The sequence below is a fragment of the Doryrhamphus excisus genome, chromosome 8, assembly GCF_030265055.1.
Source record: "Doryrhamphus excisus isolate RoL2022-K1 chromosome 8, RoL_Dexc_1.0, whole genome shotgun sequence".
Classification (NCBI taxonomy): Eukaryota; Metazoa; Chordata; class Actinopteri; order Syngnathiformes; family Syngnathidae; genus Doryrhamphus; species Doryrhamphus excisus.
Window position 1 is genome coordinate 272,888 of NC_080473.1, and position 20,979 is coordinate 293,866.

At 42.1% G+C, this 20,979-nt stretch overlaps 1 protein-coding gene across 11 annotated transcripts in view; it reads right to left on the bottom strand.

Annotated features, from left to right (window-relative positions):
- Positions 1-20,979, bottom strand: part of tenm4 (teneurin transmembrane protein 4) — a 156,639-nt gene that overhangs the window by 120,101 nt on the left and 15,559 nt on the right. For all 11 annotated transcript variants that reach the window (XM_058080913.1, XM_058080915.1, XM_058080914.1 and 8 more), the window contains exon 2: positions 1,056-1,347. In XM_058080913.1, coding sequence (XP_057936896.1) covers positions 1,056-1,290 — 235 coding nt within the window. In that variant the 5' untranslated portion in view covers positions 1,291-1,347. The remainder of the gene's footprint in view (positions 1-1,055; positions 1,348-20,979) is intronic.

The following is a 20,979-nucleotide window of genomic DNA, read 5'->3' on the forward strand; positions in this document are numbered from 1 at the left end:
ATGTGTAATGTTAGCACTTTAGCATCACATAATGGATGTGTCATTTGTGGTGATCCCCAAAGTGTGATGTACAAAAAAAAAACTGATGTACACAAAAAAATAATATTTTGCCCAAACCTGACATCAGCAAAGTCATACGTTGGCCATACGCACATCTGGCGTAGGAGTCAGTACAAGCGGTTGTGACCTAAGCTAGCTATGCTAATGTGGCTAGCATTTGTGTCGCCCTGTTCCACTCCTATGTGGTATGCCATATACGATATGTAGGGATGTCCGATATTATCGTCCTGATATCAGCATAAAAATGCAATATTGGTTGATATCGGTATAGCTAGCTATGCTAGTGTGGCTAACATTTGTGTCGTCCTGTCCCACTCCTATGTGGTATGCCATATACGATATGTAGGGATGTCTGATATTATCGTCCTGATATCAGCATAAAAATGCAATATTGGTTGATATCGGTATAGCTAGCTATGCTAGTGGCTAACATTTGTGTCGTCATGTCCCACTCCTATGTGGTATGCCATATACGATATGTAAGGATGTCCGATATTATCGTCCCGATATCAGCATAAAAATGCAATATTGGTTGATATCGGTATAGCTAGCTATGCTAGTGTGGCTAACATTTGTGTCGTCCTGTCCCACTCCTATGTGGTATGCCATATACGATATGTAGGGATGTCCAATATTATCGTCCCGATATCAGCATAAAAATGCAATAACGTTTTTTGTGAGTGGGGAAAAAGCTGATACGATATTTAAAATCTGAACCGATAATTTTATGCTGATATCGGGACGAGAATATCGGACATCCCAACATATTGTATATTGAAAAGTACTGTATACAACACATATGTGTTATTTCCACCACAGGAGATATGTCACGTTACACATATCGGAATGGACTGATATCGGTATCTTAATATCGGTAAATTAAGAATTGGACAATATCGGCATATAGGTTTTCAGCAAAAAAAGCCAATATCACACATCCCTAGATATATGGCATCCGCCGTCATAAAAAATGTCGACCGACATCGACAACAAACCTTGTCGGCCAAACTCGTCCACCTCATGGTGCACCAGGTCCTTGACCCGGGTGCCGTAGACCATCCTGGAGTCATGGTCGAAGGCCTTAAGGGTCTCAGTGGAGCTGTACGACTTGGGGTTAGCTCTGCCATCCTCGCTGTCGGCCGACGAGCTGGTGTAGCGGCGCTCGGCGTCCTGCCGGGCGTCCTGCCGGGCGGTCAGCGAGCGGTAGGGTCGGCGTTCCTTCACTTCCATGGCTCGGTTCTGGGGGGGTCAACGTGGGTCAGCGGGGCCACTTTGGTCTCAGAGCATCTGCACAAGAACACAGAAAAGTTTTGTGTTTAAAAAAATATAGAAGTCATAGAAGTTTAATTGGAAAATGGTGGAAATAATTGTACTCATTCATCAATAACAAGCAATATTTTAGTCAAATGCATTGACATAATACAATATTTATAACATTGTAATTATTTTTCATTCCTTCATTCATTTTCTACCGCTTTTCCTCACGAGGGTCGCGGGGGATGCTGGAGCCTATCCCAGCTGTCTTCGGGCGAGAGGCGGGGTACACCCTGGACTGGTGGCCAGCCAATCACAGGGCACATATAGACAAACAACCATTCACACTCACATTCATAGCTATGGACAATTTGGAGTCGCTAATTAACCTAGCATGTTTTTGGAATGTGGGAGGAAACCGGAGTACCCGGAGAAAAGCCACGCATGCACGGGGAGAACATGCATACTCCACACAGAGATGGCCGAGGGTGGAATTGAACCCTGGTCTTCAAGCTGTGAGGTCTGCGCGCAAAACGCTCTTCCGCCGTGCAGCCAGCTTGAAAACAATCATGCATTTTTCATTAGTCTTATTTTTCTTTTATTATTTTATTATTCTTATGACATTAATTGCTTAATGTATATATATTGTAATAATATCTCTCTACACTAATTTCACAAAAACAACAGACACTAACTAACCACTCGACCGGCGTGCAGCCCTTTAATTTAATTTAATTTAATTTAATTTAATTTAATTTAATTTAATTTAATTTAATTTAATTTAATTTAATTTAATTTAATTTAATTTAATTTAATTTAATTTAATTTAATTTAATTTAGATTGAAATAATCCTGTTTGTCATTTATTTTTAAAGATGAAGGATTTCATCACCTGTTGAGTATTAGTAATACCTGGATGCAAATGTATGTACGTACAGTAATAGTAACACTACATCATACATGTTTTTCTAAATCATTGACTTGCCTCTTTTGTCATTTTTACCTATAAATGACAGTTGTTATTTTTTATATTTTGAAATATTCTGTGACAAGAAAAAACGGGAAAAAAATGGAGCACGATGAAAGGAAGTTGTAGGGCTGGCGGTCAGGAAGCTGGGATGGCGTCCTTGGTGGAGGTCAGAGTGTTTTACCGGAGGCGGGGATGCAAGTGGCTGTTGGGACAAGAAAGCCAGGAAAACAATGGCCCGACGGGAGCGTACTCGCCTCAGCTGGGGGTCAGAAAAAGTAGCATTGTGGGGGTTTGGGGGTGTACGTATGGACAGCTGAAAAGATCTTGGTGATTAATGACTCGGGGGCCTCAATGCGAGGACCTGGGCCACACGGGGGTGTGCAGGATGCCGCCCACTCTGCAGCTGGAAGAGCTCGTCAGCTCCGACCGAGTCTGAACCGCCTGCTCATTTTTTTTACCTCTGGCAAAAAATCCTAACCAATATGCTAATGAGAGCTAGTGGCTTTCTGACATCAGGAGGGTGCTCCCTAAAGTTTAGTTTTTACTCCAAAAGAGGCGAGCTCAGGCCTCCTCATTGTCAGTCCTAAAATCTGGATGGGATTTTCCCAAGGAAACATGCAGCTCTGCTAACTTTGATTCTGCTCCCGGTTGTCACCCAGAGGTTCCCAGCCGTACTGGCAGCCTGTTTGTTTGCCGACTGGGAAGCCCGTCCACCAGTCAGTAGACTGCAATCTCTTTTTCAATCTTTCAATATCAATAATTCATCATCAGCCTCGGACCATCCTGGCACCCCCACGCAGCCACTCACTTCCTGCTGACACAAACTCACCCTGTATCGCTTCTCACCATCTGCAATGATGATCATGAAGTTGACTACATACTCTATGTGCACCCATTCATAACGATGCTCGCTGATATCAACTCCTCTACTACATACACAGTCATTGATAACTTTTCTGGTACATGTTCAGTATCAACCTTTGTAGTGCACGTGGTGTCATGCGAATGGCATTGATATCAAGGCATGTGGTATCATAAGGATGGCAGTGATATCAAGGCTTCTGGTATTATGGGGATGGCAGTGATATCAAGATATGTGGCATCATAAGGATGGCACTATCGTTAAAGCATGTGGTATCATAAGGGTAGCATTGATATCAAGGTATGTGGTATCATGAGGATGGCAGTATTATTAAAGCATGTGGTATCATAAGGATGGCAGTGATATCAAAGCATGTGGTATCATAAGAATGGCAGTGATATCAAGGCATGTGATATGATAAGGTTGGCAGTGATATCAAGGTATGTGGTATCATAAGGATGGAAGTGATATCAAGTCATGTGGTATCATAAGGATGGCAGTGATATCAAGGCATTTGGTATCATTAACTAAGAATGTGTTGCATTGAATGATGCTGGGAAATCCCAGAGAAGAGTGACCGGGAGTCAAGTGAGGTTAAGTGAGGTCATGTCAAGCCCTGGTAGCTCCCAACTCCCAATATGAGTTCCAAGTGTTGTTACGGGAGAAAGTTGTCGGGTAAATTCCCAACATTTTCACATCTTTGATGTGGTTTGAAGCTCTTCATTCAATCGACAAATTCACACCGTATCATCCCTTTCTGGCATTTAACTTCCTCTTCATAAAATAGACTTACATTGCTAATGTTAATTATTCATTCATTCATTCATTTTCTACCGCTTATCCTCACGAGGGTCGCGGGGGTGCTGGAGACTATCCCAGCTGTCCTCAGGCGAGAGGCGGGGTACACCCTGGACTGGTGGCCAGCCAATCCCAGGGCACATATAGACAAACAACCATTCACACTCACATTCATACCTATGGACAATTTGGAGTGGCTAATTAACCTAGCATGTTTTTGGAATGTGGGAGGAAACCGGAGTACCCGGAGAAAACCCACGCATGCACGTTAATTAATCATGATTAATTTGTTAATCAGGGTGATAAAGCAGATTAAAAATAAGAATCATTTGACAGCCCTCATTTTCATACTGTATGTTTAGAGTGCAAAGGCATACTACTCTATGTACACTACATATATGTGTACTATGTATACTACATATTGTATATGTGTACTACATATAGCACATATACTTTATGTGTACTGTGTATACTACAAATTGAATATGTATACTACATATTGTACATACTCCCTATATGTACTGCCTATACTACATATGTGTACTACATATAGTACATATACTCTATGTGTACAATGTATACTACATACTATATGTGTACAACACATAGTAAATATACCCTTTGTGTACTATGTATACTACATATATGTGTACTACATATAGCACATATATTTCATGTGTACTGTGTATACTACAAATTGTATATGTGTACTACATATTGTACATACACCCTATGTGTACTGCCTATACTACATATGTGTACTACATAGATACTCTGTGTACCACGTATGCTACATATATGTGTACAACATATACTACATATACTTTGTGTACTATGTATACTACATACTATATGTGTACAATGTATACTACAAAGAGCACATATACTTTATGTGTACTATGTATACTACATATATGTGTACTACATACATATAGTATATATACCTTATGTGTACTACATATACTACATATATGTGTACTACATATAGTATATATAGTATATATACCTTATGTGTACTATGTATACTACATATATGTGTACTACATATGTTACTCTGTGTGCTACGGATACTACATATACTATGTGTATTTCATATAGTACATATACCCTATGTGTACTATGTATACTACATATATGTGTACTACATATGTTACTCTATGTGTGCTACGGATACTACATATACTATGTGTATTTCATATAGTACATATACCCTATGTGTACTATGTATACTACATATAGTACATTATAAAATAAAAACTGTATATATGTTCATGCGGGGCGGCACGGCGGTCGAGTGGTTAGCGCGCAGACCTCACAGCTAGGAGACCAGGGTTCAATTCCACCCTCGGCCATCTCTGTGTGGAGTTTGCATGTTCTCCCCGTGCATGCGTGGGTTTTCTCCGGGTACTCCGGTTTCCTCCCACATTCCAAAAACATGCTAGGTTAATTAGCCACTCCAAATTGTCCATAGGTATGAATGTGAGTGTGAATGGTTGTTTGTCTATATGTGCCCTGGGATTGGCTGGCCACCAGTCCAGGGTGTACCCCGCCTCTCGCCCGAAGACAGCTGGGATAGGCTCCAGCAACCCCCGCGACCCTCGTGAGGAAAAGCGGTAGAATGAATGAATGAATGAATGAATGAATGAATGAATGAATGAATGAATGAATGAATATATGTTCATGCGTCACATGAAGATTGCGGCTGATGGGCCAAATGTCTTTTCCTTTGAGGTCCTGAGAAAAGTGTGGCAATGAAGTGTTTTCTGGGAAAGTCTAAAGTTCCTCCGGAAGCCCATACATCCAACATCCAGCTAACCAGCCATCCATCAAGCCGTCCATCTTGCCATCCATCCAGCCAGCTGATCTATGCAATCATCCCTCAATGATTGGCGGACAAAAGCTGTGATGGATGTTCAGTATTTCAGCCTTTCCTTCAACAACAAAACCTGCAGACTCAGCATTTTCCAATGGCATTGTCTACATGCAGCATCCTGATTTCTTCATGCATGCACACGCGCACATGCAGGCGATACGATGATCGGCAAACTCCTCGGTTCCTCAAACTGCAGTCACCACATAGCAAGGAAGCATCAAACATCAACACCAGGGGGTCCACACAGCCATGTCTTTATTGGTCTGTGGCACATTCTACAAATATATTTTTATACAAAAAGTAAAAAAGAACAAGCAGTCATTTTTATTACATGACCATAATAATGTCTAATTAGTAAGATGAACTATTTGGGGGGGGGGGGGGGGGGGGGGGGGGGCAAAGAGTGAAGTTGATACGAATAATGGCCGTTTTAACCTACTGTACCAGGCTGACATGCACTCAAACGCATACTACTCCTCAGCATGAAATATATGTTGTCAGCATGTGTATGCAGTATAAGTTACTAGTATACAGTATGTAGATGTGATGAAATATAATATATACGTTTTTAGCATACATATGTACATGTGTTGCCTTACAAAATATAAAAGAGGCAAAGTTGCTGGACAAAACTAAAAGTTCAAATTGGGGGAAATACTAGTTCATTTGCAAAAAATGTTTGATGTCGTCGTTGCTTCACGACATGAATCAGAGATTATCCACTGGGATTGTTCCAGTGCAGTATCTGCTAGTAATGAAGCTAAGCAGAACAAAGACACATTCCATGGCGTGGCGACTTTGAAGCATCGCTCCACCAGACGGCAGCGTTATTGTTCCGTCAACCCCCACCCCCTTGCCCCCCCCCGCTGTGTAACCTGCAGCACCACACGTCCCAGTGAACAAGCTGGACTGTGAGTGTCGCTTCCTTGTCAGGAGTCAGTAAAATAAGGAAGAATGAGTGCTATCAATCAGCACCGCTGCTGCTTTCAGTGTAGAAATGTCACCAACACGCCGTAGTTAACACTGTGCTGCTGCTCAGTACACACACACACGCATGCACACACACACACACACATAAAAAGACGGTGTGTGAGGAAAAAGACAAAGGAGAGAAAAAGGAGTGCTTGTTAGTTCTAATTTTGGAAACCATGTGAGAAAAGACTGCTTTTAACAATTTGATCACTGATGCAATCACTGATGCTCTTGTACTTTAAGGGCTTTTGGGTGCACGTCATGGGTCCCAGATGGAAATTCATCATGCCAACGCACCAACAGAACCCAATGGAACCCAATGGAAGCCAATGGAAGCCAACAGAAGCCAATAGAAGCCAATGGAAGCCAATAGAACCCAATGGAAGCCAACAGAACCCAATGGAAGCCAACAGAACCCAATGGAACCCAATGGAAGCCAACAGAAGCCAATAGAAGACAATGGAAGCCAATAGAACCCAATGGAAGCCAACAGAACCCAATGGAACCCAATGGAAGCCAACAGAAGCCAATAGAAGACAATGGAAGCCAATAGATCCCAATGGAAGCCAATAAGATAAGATAAGATATGCCTTTATTCGTCCCTCAGTGGGGAAATTTGCATTGCACAGCAGCAAGAGTACAGAATCAGTTAAGCAGTACAAAATACACAATATAGAAAAATAAACAATATAAACAACCCAAGTATTAACAAAATCAACAGTTTTTCCCAAGAGTTATATACAATACAGTATGTAGATAATATGAAACGAGATGAGATATATGACCAGTCTATACACTGAGATCTTGCTAGTGAGTTAATATGAGGCATTATGGAAATACTTCACATAGAACTTAGTATTATAGTATAGTATTATAGTATAGTAGTATAGAAGCCATTCATTCATTCATTTTCTACCGCTTATCCACACGAGGTTAGTGGGCGTGCTGGAGCCTATCCCAGCTGTCTTTGGGCGAGAGGCGGGGTACACCCTGGACTGGTGGCCAGCCAATCCCAGGGCACATATAGACAAACAACCATTCACACTCACATTCATACCTATGGACAATTTGGAGTCGCCGATTAACCTAGCATGTTTTTGGAATGTGGGAGGAAACCGGAGTACCCGGAGAAAACCCACGGGGAGAACATGCAAACGCCACACAGAGATGTGAGGTCTGCGCGGTAACCACTCGACCACCGTGCAGCCCCAATAGAACCCAACAGAAGCCAAAGCTGCTATCCTAGTTACCCCGAAAGTGTAGGACCAGACTTCTTCTCCACATCCCACCAGACTACTCGGTTAAAGGGCCAAGTCTTGCCACTTCTATGTGAGGGACGAGGGGAACTCACCAAAGTATGAACAGCCCCCACTGCACCCACACCATGCAGGATACAGTAACCGTATTGGCACTAAACCCAACACGGCTTCAACACTTGGATGTTTGGCATCTCATCCCGCTGCCAGCCACTAGGGGTGCTGTTTGCAAGGGGATAGCGGCGTGTATGTGTTCACACACCATCACGAAGGGACGTTCACACACGGCAGCAGGCTCGCACTGGGCACCAAAACATGACCGCCGTTCCCAAGCAACAACACGGCGGGACGGCGGGGCCGATATCACCGACATTGTCTGCAGGTTCCATTGAAGGCAAAGAGAGGGCCTCCCCGGAACTCGCTTCTCTTGGACAGAAAGAAAGGTGTGCTTTCAGTGGCGGGGAGGGAGGCCAGTTCCGCTGAATGGCTCGCCAAACAAATCTCAATTCAGTGTCGCCCATGCGAGGCTGGGAGGGGGGCGGGGGGGGGCGAAACAGAATGCGTAAAAAGCCTTAAGGTGAACAAAAGACGTCTGCTACCGTGCAAGGAGAACTCCGCCAAGGCCGAGGCATCCTAAACACTGCTGTCCTCGTGGTGGTGCTAAGGCACCTGACAAAGCACCTTGGCATCCTGTCAAGCATCATGACTCTCACTAGCCACGTTTACATGACGAGTTTTTCTCTTTCCCAATGGAATCTGCAATTTTTCCGAAAGCAATGGTATCCATGGAAAGGAATATTCCAATCGCGTGTCTACATGCGCCGCTATAATCAACCAGAATAGTCAATGGGGCATGCCCAGTAAAGCGTAAACACCAACATCACGTGATACCGACTTCCTCCAGTTGTTGGAATAACTCCTTATTGCCAGTTTTTCATTCGTCCAGTCTTGAAATTTAGTTTGAATCAAAAACAAACTTTCCTTAGCAGTCCAGTGCCGATTGCTCGCCTCCATTTTTTTTTTAATCGAAGAACGTCTGGAGCTGCGTGTTACGTCATATCTCAGCATTGGCTGAAAGAATGCAGGAACAGGAAAAGATAAAGTTCAATCTTGCTAATATTTTATAATGAAGCTGGGCACATGTTTTATATAGATATGTATTTTCTTTTTTAATAAAAGTGGACTTGTGAATGGCGTATAGAAGGGTTTAGATTGTGTTCCACAGATGGCGCTAATGCACACCAAAGCTGCTTGCCAACCGCCAATAAACAACAGAAGAAGAAAAACACCACGAAGAAGAACGCAGTCTGACAACTTTCCGATTGAGCGGGTACAAGATACCTCAATCGGATTGGGGAAAGGAATATTCCACCCCTGTGAATCCGATGATATATTCATTGGGATTGGCACTTTTCTTCCGGAATGAGGTGTATACAAAGGTTACATTCTTTCCGTTTGAGCAAATAACCCGAATGGAATTGGAATATTTGGGTCCATGTATACGTGGCTAGTGATAGCAGGGGCGTCCTAACTTTCTCTTTGCAGCCAGGGCTGAAGGCCTTCGGAAAGAAATATATATCAAAATGTATTTCACCTCTTTGTGTGTGAAGTGAAACAGCAAACGATGATGAGCAGCACATCCCTGCATGAGCCAAGCAGCAAGAACGAGACATGCCAGTCAGCAATCAATCAATCAGTCAATCAATCAATCAATCAATCAATCACACACCTTTTGGAGCCAAACTGCGCCGTTAGAGACAATAAAAGCAGCAACCGTGCTCACCTTTTGTTTGGGCAGCCAGTGGGAGAGGCTTATAGCAGCATGGCATCACCTAGCTTAAAGAAGAACTGGCATAGAAAACAGATGGATGTCTACTATTATTGGAAAGGTTATTGAAAGGTGACTATAGGGGTGTTATTTCATGTCTAGTGCTCTAATCATGTTCAAAAGCAAACTATTACATTTCTGAATCAAGAATCCACTCCTCAGATGATGACTGTCGGGTTTGGAAGCAATGAGGTATGATAAGGAGGGATTACTGTCGTCCATGTTTGAGGAGTTTTTCAAACATGGTTTCTGCGTCGCTTCCTGCAGATAAGATAAGATAAGATAAGATAAAATCATCGCATTTCGTAAAAGCCATGACTGCAGTTGGTGCTGCTTTCCGCTGCCAAAGAGCAGACACAAAAGCGCAGTGAGAGTTTTTTTCTTGGGGCGCTGGGAGTCCTGAGGCGTGCGTGACTGATAAAGACATAAAGTGGCTGACGGCTAGCTTGGCGTCGCCGCTCTGACCTGCACCATCTACTTCCTGTGCCCCCAAGGTGCCCTCTCTCTCATCCCGCCGGCTCAACATCAGAGGCTGCTGAGGCGGGCAAAAGCAGCATCAGCTCTTCGCACCGCCCGAGTAAAGATGTCATCCCTTTGTCACGGGGAGACGGAGGAGTGCAGTGGCTGCTTCTTCTGAGGTAGAAATTTCATCCTGCCCGTAAATGAAAATTGATTACGACGGCTGGGGGCCACAATCGCTATCCGTGATCTAATTAGGGCCCGGCCCAGGACAGACAAGGATCCGTCCATAAAGCAAAGCATATGAGAGCCAGCAAGTGGGTCAATCTGATGAGCCTTTCTTCCTCCACAGGTGTGCTCTTAGCCTGCCGGAGCGTTTGCATCATTCCTGCATCAGCGGGATGATCCCACTGAGACCCCGGATGGGGACCGGCGACACCCAGCATGGTGAAGTACCTTCAATTAGGTCGCCATCCCGCGGGCCGTGTTGCACTGACACCGCCACCGTTGCTTCATGGATCCGTCAAGCGAAAGCATGCAGGCTTCAAACGCTTGCAGAGGCGGAGCTTGCTATTTAGTGTGCAGTGGCAGAAACATCTTAAACCTCTACTTGTTCACCTGGCCTCCACCTTTCAAATCACTCCTTTCCATGCGGTCATTCATTCATTCATTCATTCATTCATTCACTCATTCATTCACTCATTCACTCATTCACATTCATTCACTCAAGGTTAAAATATTATTCTAAGAAGGAATTCTAACGCTAAAAGTTGTGGGTCTCCAACCGTGACTTTCAAGCACAGGGACGTTTAATATTTAACACAAACAAGTGGTTAGTCGGGAGCTCCCTTTTGTCCCATGGGGAAGTGGATATTGTGTTCATGGGGTGCGTATAAGACAAAGGAGCAATGCAGTTAGTTGGGAGCTCCTTTTTGTCCCACAAGGAAGTGGATGTCACATTCATGGGGTGCATATAAGACCAAGAAGCAATGCAGTTAGTTGGGAGCTCCTTTTTGTCCCACAAGGAAGTGGATATCACATTCATGGGGTGTGTATAAGACCAAGAATTAATGCGGTTAGTTGGGAGCTCCTCTTTGTCCCACATGGAAGTGGCTATCGCATCCATGGGGTGCATATAAGACCAAGAATTAATGCAGTTAGTTGGGAGCTCCTTTTTGTCCCACAGGGAAGAGGCTATCGCATCCATGGGGTGCATATAAGACCAAGAAGAAATGCAGTTAGTTGGGAGCTCCTTTTTGTCCCACAAGGAAGTGGCTATCGAATTCATGGGGTGCGTGTATAAGACAAACAAGCAATGTGGTTAGTCGGGAACTCCTTTTTGTCCCACAAGGAAGTGGATATCATGTTCATGGGGTGTTTGTATAAGACACACAAGCAATGTGGTTAGTCGGGAGCTCCTTTTTGTCCCACGATGAAGTGGATATCGCATTCATGGGGTGCGTGTATAAGACAAACAAGCAATGTGGTTAGTTGGGAGCTCCTTTTTGTCCCACGATGAAGTGGCTATCGTGTTCATGGGGTACGTACTAAGTTGTTCAAGTGTCATAGAAGCTGTCCTGCTGTCACGATACGAACGATGTCTTGTCGTCCAAACACTATTTGTGTGTGGTTAGATCCATAATGTTATGTCTTTTCTCCAATAGGCCACTAAGATGTTATTTTTCCTCCAAATATTACGCACTTTTTGTGTAAAATTGCAACTTTTTTTACCAATATTTTGAATTTTTCTCTGTACTTGTCATAATATGTGGTCAGACTCGCCAGACCATCTCCAGTCGTCATCCAAGTCTTTCTCTACATAGCAGAATCATCAATGTACGGCTTGGAGATCAAAATATATTTCAGTCAAATGTTGCTGTTCATCCACAGCGTAAGAGAATGTTGTCAGCTGTGAGGCGCTCTGTCTAGTTTCTAGTGCCAGAAAGGCAAAGCCATACCTACACCTACGTGGTGTAGGTTTGTACTGCACGTCTGTGGATGGTGTGGTCTGCCATCATTTCCCAGGCACACAAAGCACCCATGCAGCCGTGAACACAAGAACGTCTCACGCCAAACACAATGCTTGCATGTCACACACAGACCCCCCCCCCCCCCCCACAACCCCCCACTTGCAAACAGCCATTCTTTGACTCCACACGAACCTCCCGCTCTTCAACACAAAAGCTAACGAGCAGCAAAGCAGGTCTTTCTTTCCATGTCTTAGACGTCTGTGAGGAGTTTGGTGGACATTTGGAGGAACGTCTGACTAACTAAACTCAGTACCCCCTGCCCCCCCCCCCCTCATGATTAAACCACAGATTTTCAACGTTTTTCCTCCAGACAAATGAAAGGACGCAACTTTGAATATTTTAAAGCAACACATGTAGAACAACTTCTTTATGTACTCCTTATGTACTGTATGCATTTATTTCGTTGGCAAAAGTATTATTCCCTGTAATATCTCAGTTCATTCTTATTAAAGTGATTTCATCTTTGTTTTCTTCATATTTTCACTTTATTCTGAAAATATTAATTATTTTCCCTTATTATATCTACCATATTGGGTATTAGGAGTCTAAAGTGACTATAGGGGTGTTACTTCATGTCTACCAGGCTCTAATCATGTTCAAAGTACATTTTAAACTGGTTTTCTATGTCTTACTTTCCATTATTATGTGTACTATATTGGGTAATAGTAGTGTAAAGGTGACTATAGGGGTGCTATTTCATTTCTAGAAGGCTCTAATAATGTTACAAAGTTTATATAGAAGGTGTATACGGGTTTTCTGTGTCTTACTTTCCATTATGTGTACTGTATTGGGTAATAGTAGTGTAAAGGTGACTATAGGGGTGTTATTTCATGTTTAAAATGCTCTAATAATGTTAACAAGTGTATTTAGAAGGTGGTAAACAGGTTTTCTATGTCTTACTTTCCATTATTATGTGTACTATATTGGGTAATAGTCGTGTAAAGGTGACTATAGGGGTGCCATTTTGTCTAGAAGGTTCTAATAATGTTAGAAAGTGTATATAGAAGGTATATACGGGTTTTCTGCGTCTTACTTTCCCCTATTATGTGTACTGTATTGGGTAATAGTAGTGTAAAGGTGACTGTAGGGGTGTTATTTCATGTCTAGAGGGCTCTAATAATGTTAAAAAGTGTATTTAGAAGGTGGTAAACAGGTTTTCTATGTCTTACTTTCCCTTATTATGTGTACTATATCGGGTGTGTAATGGTAGTGTAAAGGTGAGTATAGGTGTATTCCACAAACTGCTCAAAATCTTTGGCAGTCGACCAGCCGCTACGCCTCGCTGTGACTGAAGCGATGAGGCAATGATGTCGCCCTCTCATCGCAAAACGTCAATGACGATGTCCCCAAATGATGATGATGATGATGATTGTTATTAGTGCCAGACATAAAATGGCACGGAAAACAAAACAGGAGAACATAAGCTGTAAAGCTTTTGAGAGCTTTAAAAAACAGCTCTATACTACATTACCCATAATCCTCTTTGTTTCTATCTGCTTAGCTCTGGGAGAGCAGCCTAGCTTCCACTCCAACTTTCTTCTTGGTATCAACTTAAAGCTCAGGAAGCAGCAGGAATAATCCAGCTATTAAATATGCATCAGAAAACTTTGCTGGAAATATAAACATTAATGATGAAGCGCATCAATGCAAAGTCGTGTGGGGTTTATAAAAAGACGTTTGTAGTTGTTCTTCCACCAGACAGTCAAGGGCAGAACACATGGTGGCAAAGCCAAAGCTCTCCATGGTGCACCCTTCCCCATTTCACCACACAACGGCCCCAAAGTCACACAAAGTCAACTTTGCAGACATCGAAAACCTCTTTACCACGCTTTGAAAATTATTAGAGCCCTCTAGACATAAATAACACCCCTATAGTCACTTCCATTGACCAATATAGTGGGCATAATGAAAGAAAATAAGATATATTAGATGTAGAAAACCTCTTTACTGCACTTTTTAACATTATTAGAGCCCTCTAGACATAAATATCAACCCTATAGTCACTCCCATTAACCAATATGGTGGGTATAATGAAAGAAAATAAGATATATTAGATGTAGAAAACCTCTTTACCACGCTTTGAAAATTATTAGAGCCCTCTAGACATAAATAACACCCCTATAGTCACTCCCATTAACCAATATAGTGGGCATAATGAAAGAAAATAAGATATATTAGATGTAGAAAACCTCTTTACTGCACTTTTTAACATTATTAGAGCCCTCTAGACATATATAACACCCCTATAGTCACTCCCATTAACCAATATAGTGGGCATAATGAAAGAAAATAAGATATATTAGATGTAGAAAACCTCTTTACTGCACTTTTTAACATTATTAGAGCCCTCTAGACATAAATAACACCCCTATAGTCACTCCCATTAACCAATATAGTGGGCATAATGAAAGAAAATAAGATATATTAGATGTAGAAAACCTCTTTACTGCACTTCTTAACATTATTAGAGCCCTCTAGACATAAAAAATACGTACAGTATCTACACTAACTGTATACGTATGATGTATATACAGTCATTCGTATGACCCTATGACCCTATTTTTGCACTTTTGCTCTTCTGCTGTAAGGCTGAACTTTCGGCTTGTGGGACTAATAAAGGCATATCTTATCTTTATGACATCATAAACCCTCATTTCAAACACGGCTTGAGCAGGGGAAGGGGACAGTTTGACCCTGGAACAGATGATTTATATCTTAATTGAGCTCTGTGACCTCGTAAGGTGGTTTAGCTGTTCTCATAGCAGGTTGATGAGCTCATGCCAGCTTGTTTTTGTGGACTGGGGGGGGGGGGGGGGGGGGGGAGCGAGGACCTGTTCAAGTGCGCTTATTGTGTCCCGCTAAAGTGGGGTCAAGAAAGAGCGCGTCCTGAGTGGCGTCGCCAAAACACATCCACTCTTAACCCCGGCATACCAAGTAGGCTCTGCGCCGCACAAAGGCGGGCTTTGTCCGGCGCACTCAAGGTGCTCTCGCATGAAACCTCTCCTGAGGTGGACTTGGGGGGGAAAGCTCCTGGTTGGGGGGAGGACACGCTAGAGAACTTTAACGCCAGTCAGAATGGAACAATAGCATTGAGGCGAAGGAAGCAGTGAATAAAAACAGTCCAAAACTTCATTGGGGTCAGCGTGATGGAGCGGTACCGGCGAGGACGGCTGCAGCATGGCTTCCAGATGGCGGGCTGTTATTTCACCGAGGCCTGCTAATGCTGCGCCGCTGCACGCTTGTAACCTGAGCCTCCCTCGGGCCCCGCGGGCTCTTCCGCCATCAGAGCGGCGGGTCGGGCCAACTTCAAAAAGTGCCCAGCGTTTGGACGTGGAGGGGGGTGTCAGGGGTGCGTGTAGGTGGGGGTCGTGTAGGAACAAAGCATGTTAATACCGTCTGCGTGTTCCACGCCTTCCGAAACAAGCACGCTTTTTCCTCTCCGCCTGCAAGCGCACTCGCACGATCCCGAAGGGGGTCTTTGAATTCCTTTTTTGTTTTTCAAACCCTTTTCCCGCCGTCTGATGGTTATTGCTTTGCAGTCTGCACCAATCAGGGCCTTCATTCGAGTGGAGGACCACCCTGTGTCTTCATGGGATGCTCCGGCTTAGCACAGGTGCCATTTTTTTTAGTCCACCGCTTGACTTTTTTGTTCCGTAATCTTCAGGAGCTTTCCAAAGATGTAGGATGATCCAAAGATGTAGGATGATCCAAAGATGTAGGATGATCCAAAGATGTAGGATGATCCAAAGATGGAGGATGACTGTTTTACTGCGACCAACCTCAGCAGCAATGGCAGACTGCCAGAGGTCTTGCTTATGCAGCGCCATCATCCACGTTCAAGAAGAGAAAGCTTCTTAGCTTTAGCCATCAGGAGGGCATGACCGTGTCAATGCCTGACAGAAAAGGAGAATTTGGAGCATATTTTAGCTATAATAGACTGGTCTTAAACTTTTGATCAGGTGAAAAACAACCTATTATACTTTATTATTATTATTTTTCAGATTTTTCTCACTCCCCCTTCTTGCTTTTGCGTATTGTAGCTTAGTAAAAGTAAAAGTAAAAGTACTTAAAACATCATTAAGGTCCAAATGTGCAAAATGCATATTCTACCAGTTTTTATTCATAAGGTCTGCACTTTATTCCCATAATATTACTATAATATGACTGATATCACTTTTTCCCAAACCGGTATTCCAAAAATGACAACTTTAATATTTTTTGTTATTATTTTTTGTAATATTGTGTGTCCTATAATATGTCTTAAAAACAATTCTTTCTTTAATATTTCAACTATATGCTACTAAAATGAAAAAATGATTTTCCCTCCTAATATTACAAGTTAGAGTCTCCTAAAATTGATGTTTTTTTTCTTCTGAATCTGCTAATATTTAGATTTTTTTCATTCATTTTCTACCACTTTGCCTCACAAGGGCAGCATGTGTGCTGGAGCCTATCCCAGCTGTCTTTGGGTCCACCCTGGACTGGTGGCCAGCCAATCACAGGGCACATATAGACAAACAACCATTCACACTCACATTCATACCTATGGACAATTTGGAGTGGCTAATTAACCTAGCATGTTTTTGGAATGTGGGAGGAAACCGGAGTACCCGGAGAAAACCCACGCATGCACGGGGAGAACATGCAAACTCCACACAGAGATGGCCGAGGGGGGAATTGAACTTGGGTCTTCTAGCTGTGAGGCTGCGCGCTAACCAGTATTTTGATTTTATTCATGCTAACTTTCAGCAGATTTTCTTCTTGTGAACATTTGTCCCATAATTATGACTTTATCCCCGTAATAATTGGATGTTATTGTCATAATATTGTAAGGATTTTATGGTTAATATTGAATTTTTGTCTTTTTTGGGAGTGGGGTGATTATTTTTTTCTTTTAATTTGTATTAAAAGAATTAGAAATTATTATGTAGAATGTATTTTAGTCTTTACTTTTTCAAATTAAATGTTCTTCTTGGAATTATGACATTGTTTACAGAATATTTTCCCTTTAATCTTGCAAAAACATTTTAAATATTTAATATATATGTCATACATATGTAATATGTGTTCATATTTCTATTTAATATTTAAACTACTAGAATGATATTCTTTTTGCCCCATATTATGAATTTACTATAGCTGATGAAAACAGCTTATTTCACCCCCCAGTACATTTCTTCATTTGCTGTATTCCATATGCAAGTTTTTTACTCCACACAAACACAAGGTGGGCTAATGTCATTAGCAAGATCAATCATATAATCAATCAATCATAATAAACAGTAATGACATAGAATGATCAGTGTGCTAATCATAGAGCTAAACAGGACAGAACAAGTTGAAGTGTTTTGCCAACATCAAATACTTGAGCCCCTATTTTTAGACTTTGATAGGAGCCAGTAAAAAAATGGATGGCGGCCCGCACTTTTGCCCCCCCCCCCCCCAATTGGATTCCAAATTGTAGTGAGAGCAGTAAAGTTGAAGCAAAGCGGGAGTGCAATCTTTGAAGTGTTGACAAATGCCAATAAAGGAGTGCATAAGCCTTCCAGCAGTAAAATCAGTGCCAGCGTGAGCGACAGCGCTTGCAGCTTGACTGGAATATTCCTGACTCAGCATCGAAATCACAGAACATCCTTTTTGCTGCTCTGTGTGTCTTTCATTCTGGTTTTACACACAAAAAAAGCTTTCAGGTGGTCCCTCCTCCTCCTTTCCCTTTCAAGCTTACCACGTGACGCAAAGGTAACGCATTGTAGTAGTACACACCTATTTTACGTTTTAAGCGGAAAGCGGCCTCGTGATGGAACGTCGGTGCCGTCATTTCCTGCGCATGTCAGGAAGTGATTATTATTATTATTTTTTTTTTTTGGTCAGAGTAGTTATTATTTAAACCAGGGGTGTGCAAAATCCTAATTGGGGGACATTTTTTACCTTGTATGATTAGGCCACACATAAAAATCGAAAAAAACAACAATTATTAGTATTAGCAGTAGTAGTATTATAAATAATCATTATAATCCAAAAGGCGACACGGTGGGCGAGTGGTTAGCGCACAGACCTCACAGCTAGAAGACCAGGGTTCAATTCCCCCCTCGGCCATCTCTGTGTGGAGTTTGCATGTTCTCCCCGTGCATGCGTGGGTTTTCTCCGGGTACTCCGGTTTCCTCCCACATTCCAAAAACATGCTAGGTTAATTAGCCACTCCAAATTGTCCATAGGTATGAATGTGAGTGTGAATGGTTGTTTGTCTATATGTGCCCTGTGATTGGCTGGCCACCAGTCCAGGGTGTACCCCGCCTCTCGCCCGAAGACAGCTGGGATAGGCTCCAGCACCCCCGCGACCCTCGTGAGGATAAGCGGTAGAAAATGAATGAATGAATGAATTACAATCCAAAAGAAAAATGTTAGTTTTTGGCCTAAATTTGGGAGTTTTTCAGTGGGAACCAGTGTCCATGGTTGCACTGGGAACTTCCCTGAAGTCTTCCCAACCACCAAGCAGCAAGTCAAGAATCGTCCCCCCACACGCCGTGCTGGGATGACCAACGGAACCAAAGTGCGCCTTCCAGTTCCAGTCAGTTCCCCAAAGCTGGGATTTGGAGACATAAATAACTTTCTTCATGGTGCTATTTTAAGACAGACAAAAGAGCTAACGTATCCGCTGAGATGGCGCAACCAAAGCTTTCTTCTCCCCCAATCGTGCCGCTTTGAGGGGGAGATGATTCCTCCGTGTGCTGGACAGGCTGGACCCTGCAACATTTCACAGCACTGACGTCCAAACAAAAAACATTTCATGAACGCATTCATTTAATGAAAAGACACGAGTGTTCTCCATGAATGCATAGCTGCTACTGTATATCAGTTCCTTTGATGCACATCCTCTCAGATATAGATCCTTTCATTCATTCATTTTCTACCGCTTATCATCGATATCACTTTTTCCCAAACCGGTATTCCAAAAATTTTCCAAATGTGCAAAATGCATATTCTACCATTTTTTATTAATAAGGTCTGCACTTTATTCCCATAATATTACTATAATATGACTGATATCACTTTTTCCCAAACCGGTATTCCAAAAATGACAACTTTAATATTTTTTGTTATTATTTTTTGTAATATTATGTGTCCTATAATATGTCTTAAAAACAATTATTTCTTTAATATTTCAACTATATGCTACTCAAATGAAAAATGATTTTTCCTCCTAATATTACAAGTTACCAAGTCAAGTCGCCAATTAACCTAGCATGTTTTTGGAATGTGGGAGGAAACCGGAGTACCCGGAGAAAACCCACGCATGCACGGGGAGAACATGCAAACTCCACACAGAGATGGCCGAGGGTGGAATTGAACTCGAGTCTCCGAGCTGTGAGGCCTGCGCGTTAACCACAGCCCCTCATTCTGAACCAGACATCTTCAAACATCTCAATCTTGTAGGATCTTCCCAACCTCATTTACCAAAAATGACAACTTCGTTCTTCTTTGCTTCTCATATTATTAGGCTTTTCTTTAATATTTCATGTGTTTATTCTCTTGTAATTCACACTTGATTGTTAGTTTTACTTATTCTCAAAACATTTCTACTGTTGCTTTTTTTTGGTCAAATAATTTGACAAATATTTAAATTTTGATACTTTTAGAAGGTTCCGCAGGCTGGGTTGAACACCCCTGGTTGGACACCCCTGGTCTCTATTTTATTTTTTATCAAGTATTGATGAATGAATAAGTATTATTTGTTTATGTTGATTGAAGTATTGATTTATTTGGTTAAGCATAGTTTTTTTTCCTCAAAGTGGAAAGATTTGACTTTGATATTACTACCGTTATGTAAATACAGTAAACCTTGGATATATCGGACTCGGATATATCGGAAATTGGCTCACAACGGACAGATAAAAAAGAACCGATTTTTCTGTAATGCATTTCCAATAAAAATTCATTGCATATATCGGATTTTTTATCACGGATTTCGCCTATTTGGGACAAAATCTCCAGTCCCGTTCCAATGCATTTCCATGAAATTTCCCTGGCATATATCGGATGGCCGCATCGTGGCGCTCCGATTCGCCGAATCGTGACAGGCCGCTATACGACGTCATTTGCAGCGTTTGCAGCGTTGCCTGCGCGTCCAGGTACATTGGAAACATAGTCAAGGAAGTGCCTTTTTATAACGGATAAAATCCCATTTACGCATATACCGGATATAAATCCCATATATGCGTAAAACGGACATTTTCCGGTATACGCATATAACAGATTTCGCTTATATCGGACAAAACCAGTGGGAACAATTGAATCCGATATATCCCAGGTTTACAGTACCTAACACTTCATATTATAAACATAAAATAAAATCATTATTTGTACACATCACATACATGTTTTATTGGCAAAACATTTTCTGTTCATGTGATCTTGTGTTTATATCTCACTTGCTGCTGTCTTTTGAGGAAATTCATGATCTCATAAGCATATACAGTAAAGCAACTATAAAAAATAAAGAATGTCAATGAATAAATATTGTGCTGAATGCCAGCCAGTATCGGTGTCAGGCTCTTAGCAAGTAAAAGTCACTGAGCATGTCTAGTGATGATGACAATGTGTGATGATGAAGATCATA